Here is a 19,085-nt window from a genome sequence, read left to right on the forward strand (position 1 = left end):
ATTTTTGGTTCTACGGATGGCCTCATATTCTCAATAAGCACACTCTGATGTGATGCAGATTGTATAGTTGATTCGATGACTGTGACTGCCCAGGCCTTGAAGTGGCAAACCGACCCCAAACCATAACATTTCCACCACCATGCCTCACAATTGTTATGATGTTCTTTCCCAGAAATGCTTGGGTTTGCGGAAACCATATCTTCTGTTACTGGGACCAAACAACACTATCTTTGAGTTTCAGTCTTCAGCACATGGTTTCAAAAGGTCAAGTCTATGCCTAAACTGTAATCAATGCTCTAATATTCTTTTTAGACAGCAAAGGTTATTTTTTTTTGTTTTATACACAACTCACATATGAGAGGAATCTCTTTCGCATGTGGCCTTTTACACTTTATGAAATCTCCATCAGTAAAGTAGAAAAGCTGTAAAAAGTAAACTGCATACGTGAAACAGTAGCTTGGATGTCCACAATGCTTAAGCCCTGTTGGACTGCACAGAATGAAAAATGACCCTTTTGCATCTGAAGATACTGAGTTATTTATGGTCTCATAACCTCACCCCAGAACATGAAGCAGCGGTGTGGGGCAGACCATGCTTGCACCCTTTGTCAAGCATTTGGCTCACTAAGGCACTTTATAACAGGATGTTCTGCAAGTACCCTTCAAAGATTTTACAGCTGCTGGCACAACTAGGTACCAAGAGAGCTTACATCAATTTTGAGGTGAATCACCACATACTGTATGCTGTCCCACAAACACCAGCAAAGAATGTCTACATCACAAGGTGTGTACCAACAGGCTAATCTCCAGAGCGCCAAATAAGATCAATAGATACAAGTATCCCACACACTGTTCGGGATTGGAAAATGGATGTGGACCTGGGGGAAAATAAAATTATTTCCCTCAGATACTACACCTACAACAATCAAGCCAGATACGGTTCTGTGGTCCACAACAACCAAGCTGGCATATGTTGTGGAATTGACAGTGCCATGAGAAGATGGTGTTGACAAAGCTCACAAGAAAAAAGGACCAAGTATTCAGAACTGGCAACTGAAGCTGCTGAGAATGGCTAGAAGACCAAGATTTTCCCTGTAAAAGTGGGATGCAGAGATTTTGTCGTTACGTCTACAATCAACCTTCTGTAGAAGAGGGGTGAGGGGGGTCATTCCCTCCAACAAGGCATTAAAGCTGAGAGGGGTGTATCAAGGACACCAGGTACTGAGCCCTTTGGAGATGCAGTGGACTTATTAACAAAACATCAAAAGGGGACGCCTATTTGATGACCCCAATAACTTACCTACACTTCCCTCTATTTAACTCACTAATCCCAATATCAAGTGTGTCAACTTATCATAGGGATTAAAACACCAAGTTAGATCTACTGTTTGTCTCTTGTTTCACAAGAGCTACTGTCTGGGAGTGAAAGCCACACAACTTTCATCTCTACCTCAGGAGCTACAGCAAAGACCACACACTCAGGTCTTGCCCCTTAGGGCAGGGCTTAACAAGTTTGCTTTTAATCTAGAAGCCAGCTACAAAAGTTAGGAGCCAGTTTTTTTTCTTTTTTTTTTTTTTAACTAACAAAGCTTGCGGGTAGAACATGCAATATGTTCCTAAAGGTGAACTTATCCTTTAACCTTTTTGCTGCCAGGGCCGTTTTTTTTTGCATGCGTTTAAAAAATAATTTTAGGCCTAAAACCCCCAAAATAGTATATATTTTCTGAAAGCAGACACCATAGAGAACAAAATAGTGGCAGTTGTGTATAGAAAATACAAAATTTCAGTAAAAAAACACATTAAAGTTCATTTTAGGGGGCGCAAAAATGCAATAAATTACCAAATTTTTTGATAAAATATAAAAGCAGGAGGTTGCACCAAGTAAATAGATTACCAACATGTCAAACCCTAAATTTGCGTGCACACGTGAAATGGCAGCAAACTTCTTGTCAAATAACAAAAATACTGCTCTCATTCCAGCAATATGTAACATGTGTACCGCAGTCAACATTTTCAGGTGTAGGTGTCCCGACGTTTACGTTTGTATGTATGTATGTATGTATGTATGTATGTATGTATATGTGGGGGGGGGGGGCTGGCTCCATTTTTTAGGGGGGATTTTAAATGCTTGGGTGTAACTTAATTTTTTTTTTTTAAACTTTTTTTTTTTTTTTTAATCACAACTCCTACGGAACAATTTTTTTGGTGACAGGTTCTCTTTAATGAGACTCTGCTGTGCTCCACTGAATGTAATGCAATGCACATAACACTGCAATACATTCTTTCCCAGCCTTAATGGCTGGGGAATCTGTCAACGAGGACCCAGAAGTGGACATACATGTCACTTCCGAGTCTGCAACAAGAAGGGGAGGAGAGCGGATGTGTGTCTGCTCTCCTACCTCCCCTTTAAATGGCGGCACCCGCTATAAAAAACTGATAAGTCTGTCTTTTAAAAATGACTGATTCTTATTTTTAGGAGTAATTCCATTCATTTTACTGCTACTGATTTTAAATTCACTGGCCAGTAGTAGCCTGCTTTCTCCCTACTACCCAGTTTGTACAGCTGGACGCCACTAATCTCCTTTAATTTCCATGTACTATTTTTGCTTCCATCATGCTTTTTCTTACTCTTATAGTAACATTGTTACATTTCCTTTTCAAATTCAACACATGGTAAGTTTAGAACAACAAAAATCTCATTGTAATCTGTCTGCTCTTTTCTACATTTTGAGGAAGCAATCTTAGCCCCATTTAGAGGTCTATGTTACACATTTTTGTAGCTATTGCGGCTACTTGAGCTTTGTGTAGAAGGTGATAGGAAATGAAGTTTTTGGTATATTCTTTATTTGTTTCATGCTTCAGTGGACCAGAGAAATGGGAAAAGGGGCAATACTCAGAGGGAGCCTGAATAGCCTTCAGCAGAATCAATAATACATTAAGTACTGCATCCAAAAGAAAGGGGAAATGGATGGAGCTTTGCAAGAGAAGGAATAAGTAGTTGTCACGTGAATGACATACTTAGTGGTTCAGATGTCAATATGTTATTGAAGATATTCATATATTTTTACAATGCAATTGCCAAATGTACATTCTTTTACAAACAGGGTAAAAAAATAAAAAAAAAAACACACAAGAAGCATTCCTTTTGAAGTATACAGTTATATAATCTCAACAAATTATCTACAAGGAATGCAAATACAGTATGTATTGGAAATAATATATCTGGACCAATTCAAAAACAAAATAAAACAGCAAACTAAATTATTTTGCTATAGGTGCTTGCATAATTTGAAACCTAAACAGCAGTAGTGTATTTAGGTTTTGTGCTGCCCTAGGCCTGACTAAACTTGTGCACCCCCTAATTTAAATATGACCCACCCCTTCCTCTCAAGACCACACCCCTTGCTGTTTAAGACCCGCCCTGAAATTTTCAAGTGGGGATACTAGTTCTGAGGGCCTGGGGGGGGGGGCAATGGATTCCCTTAATTTGCATTTATTTCCTCTCACTTCCTGTTTGGCTATGGGGCAGGAAGTGAAGGGAAATCTCTGCAATGGGACAGGGATGATAAAAAATAAACTGACAGGGGTTATAACCCTCCCTTACTCTATCCAAAATGAAAAAAAAAAGTGTTGCCTATAGTTCTACTTTAAGCACATATTTCTGATAATTTTATGGAGAGGACTAAGAAGATATAACCATGTCAATGGTGCAGCAGAAAACATAGCACAGTGAGGAAGGTTTGTGGTCCAGGATGAGAGGACAGTTGTCGCGCCCCCCCCCCCCCCCCACAGTTGCGGAATGCCAGCTGCCCGCATACCGGAAGCAGTGCGGCCACTTTATGGGGGCACTAGACTCATTTGCCTCTCAGCCCAGTCCGCCCCATAGGACTGGTGCTACACTAAACAGTGTAGCGCAAGCCGGCAGGGACTCTTTCCGCGCTGCCCCCTGCAAAGTGCTGCCCTAGGCCTGGGCCTTGTTGGCCTAGGCCAGGATACAGTGTTGCTAAACAGAGAAAAAAAAAGAATTTGAATCACCATGAAATACAATTTAATGGATAATGTAGTGAAAAGAACTTTTTAGAAAATTGTATAATTTCTTTCTGAGTCGTATGATGGTGTTAGAGGATATATACTGGTCAGTAAACACTGAGAATGAAAAATGCCCTAGCAGCAGTTGAAGCATTTTGCATAGATACAAATATGTTGTGTACTCACCTAGACTTTTGCAGGTGTCATGCTCTGGATCCAAAACCCAGCCATCATAGCAGGAGCACCTCACTATAAATTTCTCCTGCTCACACTTCTGGCTGCAACCAATATGTTTAGGGCAATTGTTCTGGATCTGGCAGGTCTTGTTGTCAGGACCTGTTTCCATGCCTAGAGGACAGGAGCATACAATCCCTTCCCCAGGGGCAACTGTGCAGTTGTGGCTGCATCCACCATTGTTCAGCGAACACTGATCTATACAAAAGAACATAAAAGACAACAAGCGAGCAAAGTGAAAGAAGGAAATATCATGTAAATATATATACAAATAATAAAATTACTTCAAAATATTTCCTAGCGAGTAAATAACAAATCTGAGAAATGGTTTATAATTCAAAAAGAGAGTTGACGAGAAGGCAGAATTAACCCAATGGTTTATGCATGGGGATCCCCATCCAACAGTTACTATTCTGCAACTGCATTTGTGTAGATCTTTAAATCATGAGAAGGGAAAGCTTCAAAAAACCTTCTTAACAAAGGAGCAGTATATAAAATGTTTTACAAAGCATCCTCAAAGTAGATCTAAACTTACAAATTAAAGATTTGCAGAGACACTGTGCAGAACAAGGCAAGGTAAGTTAGTAATCAGTAAAAGATCAGCTGATGACTACAGGCAGGACTGGTAATAGTCATTTTCCCTCTGTATGCCACAGATCAGGTTCTTGTTAATACAAATGAGTGAAAACGTTCAACTGACTCTGGGTTTTTGGCTTGTTGAGAACCACTAATGCATTGCTCCATAAACTAAGGATATCCTTTGGACCTCTTATCTTTTTATGTGGGTACACTATCTGTGTAAAGACTCCATTCTTAGAATGAGTACTCTAACTCGCCAACTTCTCATGCCAAGCGATCCAGCGGCAATAACTGCAGAAGGCACAGGTTTGAAATTTCCCACCATGATGACAAAAACCTAAATGAAAATAACTATACCTTCCTTGCAAGGTTACAACTGTTTAGTAACTCACTATATGCAAAGCAAATGGTAAATATTCACCAAGGTAACTGAACATTATCCTCAGCTCTACAGGTAATTTATCAGCATATATTTATCTTTATAATAAAGACCAGGAACTGATATTATTCAATAAAACTTGTCTATCCACAATATTCTATTAGCTGACTGCATAGACTGCCAAAAGCAGGACAGAGGAAGATCCTACTGGGTCAGAGGGAAGAATATTTTTTCTGATTCAGGTCAGCTCACATATAGTGAGTTGCTTTATTCTGAAATGTTACCTTAGATGAAGACACTGCTTATCAAAGCCATTTTCTAACACAAACACTTTAATGTGATTAAAATATTTGGGAAATTAATATTAAAGGGGTTCTTATCCCACTTACCACACAGTTCTCCCTCATCAGAATCATCTCCACAGTCATTAATACTATCACACAGTTTCTCAGGAGGCAGACATATGGAGGTGTTGTTGGCACAGGTGTGAGATGGAGGTTTGCACACTAACAAGTCACAGTTCTCTTCATCTGAGTTGTCCTCACAATCATTATCACCATCGCACACCCAAGCTTTACTTATGCACCTTGCTGTAAAAAGAATGATACATGTATATTAACTGCATCCATTAAAGTGCGGTGATCCCCTATATTTCACATAAACATTTAACGTTGCCCAAATATATACTGCCAGTGAGACTCATTATTTATAGGATCATTTAGAATCAGTGGCGTTTCATAACAGCCAATCAGTAATCAAGCTTATTTTCTGATTACTGTAGGCTATAAGCAGATTTTTAATTTGCAGTCACTGGTTACTGGCCACGCCACTGTGATTTACAAGATGTCGTTAAACAAAACCTGTCCATTAAAAAAATATAACTTGCAATTTCCTAAATAATCTACGGCTTGTCTTGGAATAGGCACTGTAGAGAAAAACAAATCACATTAGTTAAATCACAACTAGAATTCAACATGTATGTGCTTTTGCCTGATGTCCCTGAAGGGCTGGAATATTGCCAACATACATTAGGTATTAATTGTTCCAGAGCAAACGGTACTACAAAATACTGTTAGTAACACATTGAGATTCCCTGCAGCCTATGCAACTCTCCTCACCAGAGTCCTTGCAGCCAAACTTGAAATTTGGGTCACATGCATGTGTCACACCATCACAGTTCTTCTCATCACTAGTATCCATGCAATCTGTATCTCCATCACAACGCCAGCGGTTAGGAATGCACAGCCCATCCAGACGACACTGGAACTCATCAGTATGGCAACCACCAGGTGGACGAGTTGCTGTTCACATGGAAAAAGATGGAATTCAAATTTGTCGAATTACAGGATAAAGACACATGTACATAACAAGATTTAATGAACAAAATTGCAAATAACATTAAAGCTGAAATTTAGACAAACAGCTACACAGACAAAATACATATATGGGGCTATTTTACTTACCAAGCATTTATATTGTTGTCTATCCTGTCCTGTGATTTATACAGTCCGACCACAAATGCATTGCCATCAGTGGCCAAAAAGTAGTTGTAAAAAACAAAATGCACCTGTTCAGTGAAAAAATCTTAAACAAGAAATACAATCAAAGCTTGTTTGGCTGTACTTTTCCTGTGGATCACAGGAGTGCAGTTCATTTTGCACTCCTGTGATCCATTTTCTGCTGACGTCACAGAGTCGGTCCAGGCTTGGGTGTCATCACGACCATCGAGTCACCAGCTCTGTGCTCACAGAGCTCTGAGAACTGAGCGATCAGTGGCTGGTGCTCAAAAATTTTGGGGGGGGCGTAAACAAACTGAAAAATTCTGAAAAATACTTTAAAAAAACAAAAACATCAATTGCAGCCTCACTGTGCCCATCAAATGCAGCCACTGTGCCCATCAAATGCAGCCACTGTGCCCATCAAACGCAGCCACTGTGCCCATCAAACGCAGCCACTGCGCCCACCAAATACAGTCACTGTGCACATCATGTGCAGCCACTGTGTCGACCCAATGCAGTCACTGTGCCCACCAAAAACAGTCATTGTGCGCACCAAATACAGCCACTGTGCCCATCAAATGCAGCCACTGTGCCCACCAAATGCAGCCACTGTGCCCACCAAATGCAGCCACTGTGCCCACCAAATGCAGCCACTGTGCCCACCAAATGCAGCCACTGTGCCCACCAAATGCAGCCACTGTGCCCACCAAATGCAGCCACTGTGCCCACCAAATGCAGCCACTGTGCCCACCAAATGCAGCCACTGTGCCCATCATATGCAGCCACTGTGCCCATCATATGCAGCCACTGTGCCCATCATATGCAGCCACTGTGCCCACCGACCCCCCACTCATGGGAGTCATGGCTGACAGCACACTTGTCCCCCCCCCTCCCCCATCTCTGGGCTCTGACAGCGGCACCCCCCCCCTTGGAGCTTGCGGCTCTAACAGCACCCCATTGTGGGACTTGCGGCTCTGGCAGTGCCCCCACCCCCCCCCCCCGGCTTGTGGCTCTTAGCTCTGACAGACCCCCTGTGGTCAGGCACTTACCGCGCCAGGCTCCTCTCCAAGTACACCAGAGCGGTGGCGGAGGTATCCTTCCTCCAGTCCAGCATGTGTCTCCTCCGCTCCTCTTCCTATGCGCCAGGCATCCAATAGGGTGGCCTGGCACTTTGGCCAATGAGGAAACAGGTCTGACGCCCTGCCTCCTGATTGGCGGCGAGGAAGGCTAGTGTGAAAATAGCAAAAATGTATTTGCTATCGTCACACAATTGGGTGGGATCAGGGCACACTCTCTGCGCCCCGAGCCCACCCTATTTTGAAGCCTATTAGAGCCTCTGGCATTTGCTTTAAAAAAAACCCACCCCATCCCACCCCTGCCATAGGAGTCCATGCATCCAGCGTCCTGAAAGGGGCCACGTCCGTGTGCCCACAATGCAAAGGGCGCCACTGCGAGCGATCAGTGGTCATTGATTGTTTGGTTCTCAGTCTTGGAGTCGAAGGGGTACAGATGCAGCATTGGACCAATGCTGCATCCACCTAGGTAAGTATGATTTTGAAAAAAAAAACTACAACCCGAACTTCTCTTGTAAGGAATATTTAGGGTGTAACTTGTAACATGCTCCAGACCTGCCCCCTGTACCCCCAATCCCCCTCTCCCTGTGACAGCAGGTGGGGGATCCTCTCAGATTTTAAAAATGGCATGGCTGTGCAGCACTCCAACACCTCCATATGTCTGCCTCCTGAGGCAGAAAGCATATAGTTCTTAATGGACTGAAAGCAAGCTAGTCAGCATGGTCGTAGTCCATTCACACATCCTATAGCTCTGTAAGAGGAAGCCCATACTGCGGTATGGGCAACAGAACTGCAGGAAATGTGTGCAGGAGCCTAGCATTGTACCTGTGATTCACTAACCGCAGGTACAATGCTCTGCAGACTCCTATGAAAGGAAATAATAAATTCTTTCCTGCAAAAATAGGGGCATTTATTATTTTTTCAAAAAGGTGAATTTGGCCTTTAAACCAAAAGCATCTAGAACTGTATTAAAGATGTATTCCAGACAAACAATTCAATATACAGCTGAAAAACTCATAGTATGTGCACTGTCTACCGATTTGTTACTACTACTTTGTCCCGTGTCACCTCCCCACCTCCGTTGTTCTTTTAAGTCTATGATAGAGCATTATAACACTACAGTGGTATTGCCCTAAGCTTTCCCCCTTCTGCAATCTCACGAAAATACCTGTCCAGCCTACGAATCCAGAAACTTTTTAGACTTGCAGCATTGTGCAACGTAATAGCGCCTAACTGGATCATAGTGCACAACCTCCAACCTTCACTTTCTGCAGCATCGAGGATAATGGCAAGCTTGCTTATATAACGATTAATGAAAGTACCTAATTATCAATATTTTAAAAATCACCATATAGCTTTCCAAGCATATACGGAATCAGGAAGCAATAATGCTAAAATGATCTATTACCTATTCTTTTTTCTTGATAGCGGTCATCACAGGTCAAAGCCAGTGTAACCAATGATTTGATTACATTCAGCCTGTCTATAGTCTGTTCTCATCAACATGATTCTGCGCAATTCAATGTCATCTGTGCAAGCAGCCATACAGCATGATTTCTATATTTCACAACTGCTAAGTTATCACTGGAAAAACAGACTGCCCACTGCTATGCAGTTCCAAGCAGTATAATGAGATCAAAGGTCCCTTTATTGTTCTCAGTCTTCAAAACCTTTATTTAAGTTTCCAACACTGAAGACATTACATCAAATTGATAGTTGCTCTCTAAATTGTACTATTAATGAGTGCAGATAGCAGACAGGCTAAATATAATCAATGCTAAATTTATACTGGCAGGGGCCTGTCCTGACAGATCTCAATGAACAAGAAAATGAAATGCACCTGCAAGATGTCACCACACTTGTGCTCCACTGAGAATCAGGAGTTCCTCTGTCATGATTTTTTTTTTAATTCAAAAATTTTTGAATGGATGATACTGACTTCAAATCAGGCAGGAGCCTGCAGGGAGAAGAGCTCCTGGATGTAACGCCCAACATTTGGGAGTAACATAAAAAATGCACGGAAAGCTGAGCCTAGCCTTTAAGGGTTTTTTCTTAAACAAATACACAGTTTGACTAAACTATGCTTTTCCAGTTTCCCAAATCTGAATAAAGATTTGTCTTTTGAAGACCTTTTAGAATACCTTACTTCAACATTTCTCAGCTTTGTACAGTATATGTTCATGTCTGTAATTCCATTGTAATTCAATTGATCTAGTCAGGGAAACTAAGGCCTAAGTATGAGGCTGAAATTATTTTTTTCTTTTGTTAGCTAATCAGAAAAAGAGGAATAATGTGATTTTATCCATGAAGATTATGTAAAAGGGAACTTTAAAGTGATTCTAAAGCAATTTTTTTTAAACATGTTATACTTACCTGCTCTGTGCAATTGTTTTGCAAAATGCAGCCCCGATCCTCTTCTTTTTGGGTCCCCAGCAAATGGTCCTGGCCCCTCCCCCCTGCCGAGTGCCCCCAATAGCAAGCCTCTTGCTATGGGGGCAATGGAGCAGGCTCATCCATTCACACAGAGTGTGGCTCTGCCCCACCCATCACTCTCTACTCATTGGCTTACTGGCTGTGATTACCAGCAGCAGAAGCAAATGGTTCCCAGTGCTGTGTGAGCCAATAAGGAGAGAGAGACCCATGAGAGCTGCTGCTCTTGTGCACATCGCTCGATCAAGGTGGGGGCTCAAGGTAAGTGTGGGGGGGGGGGGGGGTGAGCTGCACCCAGAAGATTTTTTACTTTAATGTAGAGGATGCATTTAGGTTCATATACACTAGCCTATACTGGTAGCTCCTACACTTGAGCACTTCCATCTATACCCGGTCTTCCTTCCGGGTTCCCATCCTCCAGCCGTCTGATTGTCTGCACCGCAATTGTGTCAATCCCATGCATGCACATGGGAGGCACGGAGCTCTGAAGGGACAGCATGAGTATACTGTCCCTTCAGATGGCATGCGTTGGTGACATCACCAGCTCCATACAGTGTGAATATCTCCTAAACCGTTCATGTTTAGGAGATATTCACTGTAACTACAGGTAAGCCTTATTATAGGCTTACCTGCAGGGACAACGTTAAACAAAGGGTTTACTTACACTTTAAGCAGAGTTCAGGAGCTGTCGCGTTTAGGTGAGCTTCAACCTCCCTCTCCTGAATGCGGTAGAATGGTGTTCCAGATAGCACCGTTTTGACCGCTGGCTGCGGGAAAACGTGGTAAAATCATGCCGCAATTTTGCTATGGTAAATGTAGGCCAGTGTACATGAAGCCTTAAAGGGGTTGTAAACCCTCGTGTTTTTTCACCTTAATGCATCCTATGCATTAACCACTTCCCGCCTGGCCCATAGCAGATGACAGCCGGGCGGTGGTTCGGTTATCCTGACTGGGCGTCATATGACGTCCAGCAGGATAACATGCCGCCACGCGCCCTTGGGGCGCGCATCGCGGCGATCGGTGGAGAGGTGTGTCAGTCTGACACACCGATCTTGGTAAAGAGCCTCCAGTGGAGGCTCTTTACCACGTGATTAGCCGTGTCCATTCACGGCTGATCACGATGTCAATAGGAAGAACCGTTCATGAGTTTTTCCTCACTCGCGTCTGACAGACGCGAGTAGAGGAGAGCCGATCGGCGGCTCTCCTGGCAGGGGGAGTCTGCGCTGATTGTTTATCAGCACAGCCCCCCCTCGGATGCCCACACTAGACCACCAAGGAATCCGCCAGGACCACCAGGGAGCCGGGCAACATGTGGATGGCCAGGTATGTACCCCATGGCTATCCACATGTGCCCAATGTGCCCACAAATGGGCACAGACTGGCACCATTTTAAATCAGTGATGCCCAGCAATGCCACCCATCAATGTGATCAGTGTAACCAATCGGTGTCAACAGTGCCACCCATCAGTGTCCATCTGTGCCACCTCTCAGTGCCCATCCGTGCCCACCTATCAGTGCCACCCATAAGTACCCATCATTGCCACCTACGAGTGCTCATCGGTGCCACCTATGAGTGCCCATCAGTGCTCCATACCAGTGCCACCTATCAGTGCCCATCAGTGCCACCTATCAGTGCCTGTCAGTGCCACCTCATCTGTGCCCATCAGTGACGTCGTATCAGTGCCCGTCAGTTCAGCCATATCAGTGCCTATCATTGAAGAAGAAAACCTACTTATTTACAAAAAATTTTAACAGAAACAAAGAAAAACTTGTTTTTTTTTCCAAATTTTTGGTCTTTTTTTTATTTGTTGCGCAAAAAATAAAACATGCAGAGGTGATCAAATACCACCAAAAGAAAGCTCTTTTTGTGGGAACAAAATGATAAAAAATTTGTTTGGCTACAGTGATGGATGACCGCGCAATTGTCATTCAAACTGCGACAGCGCTGAAAGCTGAAAATTGGCCTGGGCGGGAAGGTGTCTAAGTGCCTTGTATTGAAGTGGTTAACATGAAAAAAACACCTGGCAGTGACCGGCCCCCCAGGCCCCCCCCCCCCCCCGTTTTAATTACCTGAGCCCTGGAATTTCCCATGGTGGAGACGTGCTCTTCCACTGCCCTGGGTTCTCAGGTCTTGAATGGATAGATTGATAGCAGCGCAGCCGTTGGCTCCCACTGCTGTCAATCAAATCCAATGACGCAGCGCCGGGGAGCGGGGCCGAGTCCAGCATTCTGCGTCTATGGATGCAAATGTTGGACTCGGGAGTGCGCACGCAAGGTAACCACCCCGGGAGAGCACTTCTCCTAGGGGGTTATATGATGCGGGGAGTTGCTACCAGCGCCGCCGGGGGACCCCAGAAGAGGATGATCGGGCCACTCTATGCAAAACAAACTGCACAGTGGAGGTAAGTATGACATGTTTGTTATTTAAAAAAAGAAAAACTCGAAGCTTTACACTCACTTTAAGGTAAAAAAACCTTCAGCCTTTAGAACCACTTTAAAGCAGAAAGCTGACTTCCACTTTGAGTTATCACAGATGCTATTTAGGAATTCCAATTAGGAATTGAGTTATTTCATAAGAAAAAAGTAACAAAAATTTTACAAAAACCATCTATATAAAAGGTACTGTTGGGTAAGCTAGCAAGAATGGCATGGTTAATACATTACTAACGTACACAAACACACACAATGGCAAAATATATAGGCTCTACAGACATATTATAGATTGTTGTTTCTCACCTTGATTGGTGCAGTTGGCATGGGTCTCATCACTATAGTCCCCACAATCATTGTCTCCATCACATGTCCAGTGTTCTGGGATGCAGCGGCCGCTGTTGCATTTGAACTGGGTGCTAGAACAAGAGTGACTGCAGCCATCCTCATCACTGTTGTCTCCGCAGTCGTTGTCTGAAGGTGAATATCAATTGTTAGATAAAAAAGACAACCAAGCAATACTTCAGGTAAGAGTGAAACAAAGCAAGCAAGCTGATTACAAATACAAAAATGTTGCAAAGCACTCATAGGCATAGGAAGCACTCATGTTTAAAAGAAGGAATGCTATTCTAAATCATTCTTACAATGTACCTGATTGTAAAGCAAACTTTCTGCGAAAGATAAAATACTTGTAATAAAATAAACCAAATTTACAGTGAGATGATATGAAGAAAGACTTTTAGCTAAACTATCAACTTTGTTTTGAATTGACAGTAATGGGGTCCAGCTTAAATAAAAACTCATGGCCATTTTAGATACAGTACCACAAAGTTCTTCTGGGGGTCCCAACCCATTCTGCTCCCTTTATTTACAACCGTTTGGAAAGCCAGAGAACACCAGTGGAAAAATGAATGGGCCAATGCATTATTCTGACTAACAAGAAACACTATGTGAAGGACATGGCCAAAGGAACTTCTTGGCAAATCCTAAAATAGCAGAGCTAAAAATGTCAGTATAGTTTAAACTGCATCCTGAACAGTAAAAGCAAAGCATAGAAAAGCATGGATATCAGAAAATACTGACTTTTTAATGGCTAGAATAGCAGGACGGGTTGGGACCCCCAGAGGAACTTCGTGGTACTGTATCTAAAATGGAAGTTGATAGTTTAGCTAAAAATCTTTCTTCATATCATCTCACTTTAAATCTGGTTTTCAGCTGTGGCATTGTTGGATTGAATCCTGACAGGACAATCCTGTAACCTGAAAGTCCAGGCCTCTAGAGCCAGACGTACTGCCAGAATCTCTAGGATATTGATGGGCAAGATTCTTTCGGTTCTTGACCACTGTCCTTGGACAGTTGTCTTTTCTAGTACTGCTCCCCAGCCTGAAAGGCTGGCATCCGTTGTTACCACTTTCCAGATGACTGGTCTGAAGGATTTTCCATTCAGCAGATTCTGGGTTAATAACCACCAAGTGAGGCTTTGGGCCACTCTTGGTGACAGCCACATTTTCAAGTCTAAAGCTTGAACTGTTTTGTTCCAAGCAGATAGGATACTGTTTTGCAACAGTCCTGAATGGAACTGGGCATAGGGAACTGCTTCGAATGAAGCCACCATGGTTCCTACTAACCTCATGCAGAGGCAAATGGAGGGATTGCCATTTGACCTGACCCTCCGCACCAGCTCTCTTATGGAGTTGATCCTTGCTTGAGGCAAGAACACTCTTTCCTGGGCTGTGTCTATGATCAGACCCAATTACTCCAGCTTTTTTAGTGGTATTAAGGAAGATTTCTCTAGGTTAAGAATCCAACCCAAACTTTTCAGATAATTGGTTGTGGTGCGTACGCTTTGCTCCAAACGAGTCACTGATTGATCTATAAGTAATAGATCATCTAGGTATGCTATGACTGTTATGCCCTGTGCCCTTAACCTGGCTAGAGGTGGGGCCAGCACCTTGGTGAACACCCAGGGTGCTGTGGCTAGCCCGAAGGGCAGGGCTACAAACTGGAAATGCTGCTATTCCAACTCGAACCGCAGAAACTTTTGATGAGGAGGAAATATAGGGACATGCAGATATGCATTTCTGATGTCGATTGACGCCAGAAGATCTCTTTCTAGAAGGATGGAAACTACCGACCTGATTGTCTCCATGCTAAAGGAGCGGATCTTCAGGAATTGATTTAGCTCTCTTAGATCTAGAATGGGTCTGACGTCTCCATTTGGTTTTGGTACCATGAAAAGATTTGAATAAAACCCCAGACCTTGCTCTATTGTGGGGATCTGTATGATCACCCCTTGAGATATTAATCGGTCTAGAGCCTGAAACAGAAATTGTTTCTTCTCTGGATCTTTGAGAATGCTTGATCTCAGCAAACGAGACGGTGGAAAGTCCCGAAATTCCAGCTTGAATCCCAGAGATGACCCATCTGTCCTGAAAATTGCAGAAGTCTTCCCCCCACCTTGGTGAGGGGGGTTGCCTCTTCATGATGGGGCTTTAGGATTCTGTTTTGCAGATTTCCTACCCCAGGGCTTCTTTTGAGTCTGGGTCTGACCCTGAGGCTTTCCTCTAGAGTCTGACGGCGGAGGCCATCGCCACTGCCTAGAGGTGGAAACCACTGGCGCAGGAGAAAGAGCCCGTTTAAATGAAGGGTGTTTATATTTTCTTTTGACTGCTAAAAGAGTACTTTGCCCACTAAAAATTGTCTTGATATATTTATCCAAGTCTTCTCCAAATAGTCGCTCCCCATGAAAGAGGAACCCAGTTAGGAGGTTTTTACATGGTGTTTCAGATTACCAATTTTTCAACCACAGGATTATATGCATATGTACAAGCATAAGCGTAAGGCGGAATGCCTGGTGAATAGAGTCTTTAATGGCATCTATGGCAAAACATAATGCCTTAGGTAGTTCAGCCAAATCCCGAGCTTGTTGTGTAGGAAGCTCTCTAAGGACCTGTTTAAATTGGTCCTTTAGGGATTGGCAGACACCTATCGTGGTGACTGCGGGCTGAGTTATGGCACCTGCTATGGAAAAGGCAGATTTTAGCAGGGATTCCAACTTCTTATCTGTTGGATTCTTAAGCATCTGTGCATTGTCTACAGGACAAGTTAAGTTATTATTCACTTTGGAAATCACAGCGTCAATTGCTGGTACTTTCCAGTTTTTGGGGAATTTCTCTTCCAGAGGATAGAGAATTAAAAACCTCTTAGGAGGGAGAAAATGCTTATCCAGGTGATCCCATTCAGGAAAAATAAGCTCTTTCTAGTAATGCATGTGCTGGAAACGCATGCAAAGGATGGGAAGGTTTTAAAGAACCTAAGGAAGAGGCCGAGTTTTCATAAGACTCTGTTAGAGGCAGCATGAAAGTGGAACGAACCATTTCTGTAAGAGATTGTATTAGCAATTTCTCAGATTGAGAAGCCGAAAAAGGTTCATCTACCATTGTTTCCTCTGCAGAGGAATCATCGGTTTGCTTTTCTTCCTGATGGATTGAGGGTAACACCTCATCGTGTGCCCACTGTTCCCCTTGCAAAGCTGAAGTGGGGGAAGGAGACCTAGTACGCTTCCTATCCATTTGAATGGAGGATGTGATTGAAGCCGCTAATCTTTCTTCCAGATTTTGGAGGGAGGAAGAAAGGGCATCTTTAATCACATATACAGGTGCTGAGATGTGAGAGACAGCTGCACCATCAATTTGTTCCAATGGCTCACCCCGAGTTGCCATAACTAACTGGTAATTCAGGCAAGGATGACAGTGTGGAAATACAGCTCGAGATCCCAATGCCTGGGGATGAAACCTTTACTCTTTTGGCTTTTGTGGTGTCTTTTTTTGCAGGCATAGTCCTAAGTACAAAAACAGAGGCGCTATACAATTTGCACTAAATCGCTGAAAATAGTCAGGACTTTAAAAGCCGCTATAAAGTTCAACCTAGTGCTGGAAAAAGAGTGTCCTTCCTGAATCAGGAATGCCAGTTTTTGCAACCCATACTTGTCCCACAGCTTGTGTGTCCCTGTGTGCAGGCAGCTTGTTTCCTCCTCACCAGCAGAGGAGAGACTGACACAGCTGTATTTATCTTCTTTTAGCCTGACGTGTGTCTTCGCAGACATTCACGGCACCTGCATTTAGGCCCCGCCTCCTCCAAAAAAATGTCCGCCCCTTTTTCATTTACAAATGTTTCCCGCGCCTGAACGCGGCATTTTTTGGGTCCCAGACCCAACACGAGGGGGGGGGGTGGGCAGAGACTCCTGCAGTGGGGCACAGATATGTAAAAAAATACAGCCACAGTAACAAACATTTAGCAGTAAAATAGCGGGACCTCTGCATCCCCCATGGCGGGGGGGGGGGGGGGGGAATGCAGCGCTGCTGTCCCCCTAACCCGCTGGTCCCATCAGGGGGAGAAAAAGACATTTTTTGCAGATTTCTTTTTTACCTTGCAAATCTCCCTCCACACGTTGTGCAGCCAGACATGGACTGAGCTAACAGTGAAGACAACAGAGTAAGGTATGTGCATAGACTCCATCTAGTGGAGATTTTAAGGCATGACATGTTTTCCTTTAATGGAAGACATACATAGATGTTTTTAATACCCAAGTTTCTTCCCTAAACTTATCCTCGCCGCAGGATTTTGCTGAATTAACAGAAAATCCAACCTTCACCCATCACGGCGGGCTGCGTTAAGCAAACCATCATGGACTGGGTCCCTAAAACGGGGTTCCAACTGCCTTGGGCCATGTACAAGCACCCCATCAGGAAGCTTTAGGAAATGTAACAAGACCTAAGCCCTGGGTTCCTGGGGTCCAGCCCTACAAAGAGAGGCATTACAGGCAAAACCTCATTCTTCAGGTACGAGGTCCCAGGTACCATCCATCTTAGGCCTCAGTGGTACTTTGGATAGATCTGGCTTCTTTTTATGGAGGAATTTAAATCCAGCATGGATCCTTCCTGGAGCTCCTCAGAGCACTTCTTCACTCATGACCAACACCTTAGACACTGGCGAAAAAACTGATGTGCTCCTGGAAGGAGGAGGGGTTATATAGGGAGTAAACTTCCTTTGATTGGGTTTACCAGTGTCAACAGCTGAAGGTGGCCTATAACCCATTAAGTAATTACTTAAGGCTCTGTGTCCCATGATGTACGATAAAGAAATACTTTTTTTTGCTGGAAATAACCTTTATTTAAAAACCCAATTTCTAGTGTAGAATAACAGAACTATACAGGACAGAACATGCATTAAAAGCACGAACTCTGCAAAGAATTTGAGGAAGAAATGAACTTTCTCAGAAGTCAAAATGCACAAAGTTAATAGCAATAACATTTTTTTTCCTACCCTTATACCACTATACTAATAAAATTTTACTTTAATAGACAATTGGGAACCTGTTCCCTTTACTACTGGTGACCATGCCCTTGCTTAGCAATGCCCCACCAAAACTTTAATCATTGGATACAGCTGGCACTGTCCTTGTCAGTAGAAAGCAGACGCCTAAGCTTAATCCCAAGCCAAGCACACTCAAAGCTGATATCTCAGTTTGAGAAATTGCTGGCTTCACATGTAGGAAATTCAAAAGATGGGATAGTGCCCAGATGTTATGACCATTCTAAAGCCTTTGCATGTTGTTGGGTCTCATCCTCCTGTCCCCCAAAATTAATTACCCCTAGATTGTGGTTTCCAAACTTTATGTGTTTACCACTATCACAGCCTTTATTGTGTAATACTCAGAAGCACATACAAACTGTTTCAGCATGTTCCATGTGGTATCTTCCACTGGTAACTAGAACTAATGCATATCTTTCCACAAGGCAGTCCTGCACAAACATTCTGCACCACACAGTGTCCCACCTATCGTGGCGGAACATGTACCACTTGCAGTTTATGCCCTTTTTGGGAAACATGGATGTATAATTAACAAATAAATGGGAAATACAACTGTTTTTGGCCTTGTGGGAGGATGTTGAGCCAGAAACTATCATTAGAAAATCTCCCCAATATAATTGGAAGATGTATCTCCAAGGGGATTTCTAGCATATCAAGAACTTGAATATCAGTTTTGGTTAGAGTTGAACTTTAATATTGGCAGGACAAACAATTATAATGATGTGCAATGTCTGCTGATCCATTGCTCTGAGTTTCTGCACATTGCCAGCCACTAGGAAATCTTAGCAGTATACAAAACAGCCACAAAGATTAGAGATACCAGTGGGCAGACTCCACAAATATCATTAGTAAGCAAGAGAATGGGTTTTCACTTGATTATAGATTAGATCACTGATTGTTATCACACAAAGATGAGTGCTGCCATTCATGAAATATTTTATATATATATATATATATATATATATATATATATATATATATATATATATATATATATATATATATATATATATATACACACACACACACATACACACACACACATACTATATATATATAT

At 43.0% G+C, this 19,085-nt stretch overlaps 1 protein-coding gene across 1 annotated transcript in view; it reads right to left on the bottom strand.

Moving 5' to 3' along the window:
- The window catches only part of LRP1 (LDL receptor related protein 1), a 523,305-nt gene that overhangs the window by 200,769 nt on the left and 303,451 nt on the right, over positions 1-19,085 (bottom strand). Inside the window, exons 20-23 of the mRNA XM_073613827.1 lie at positions 12,959-13,126; positions 6,339-6,521; positions 5,610-5,810; positions 4,215-4,460 (exon numbers count right to left, since the gene is read on the bottom strand). Coding sequence (XP_073469928.1) covers positions 4,215-4,460; positions 5,610-5,810; positions 6,339-6,521; positions 12,959-13,126 — 798 coding nt within the window. The remainder of the gene's footprint in view (positions 1-4,214; positions 4,461-5,609; positions 5,811-6,338; positions 6,522-12,958; positions 13,127-19,085) is intronic.

The sequence above is a fragment of the Aquarana catesbeiana genome, linkage group LG02, assembly GCF_042186555.1.
Source record: "Aquarana catesbeiana isolate 2022-GZ linkage group LG02, ASM4218655v1, whole genome shotgun sequence".
Lineage (NCBI taxonomy): Eukaryota > Metazoa > Chordata > Amphibia > Anura > Ranidae > Aquarana > Aquarana catesbeiana.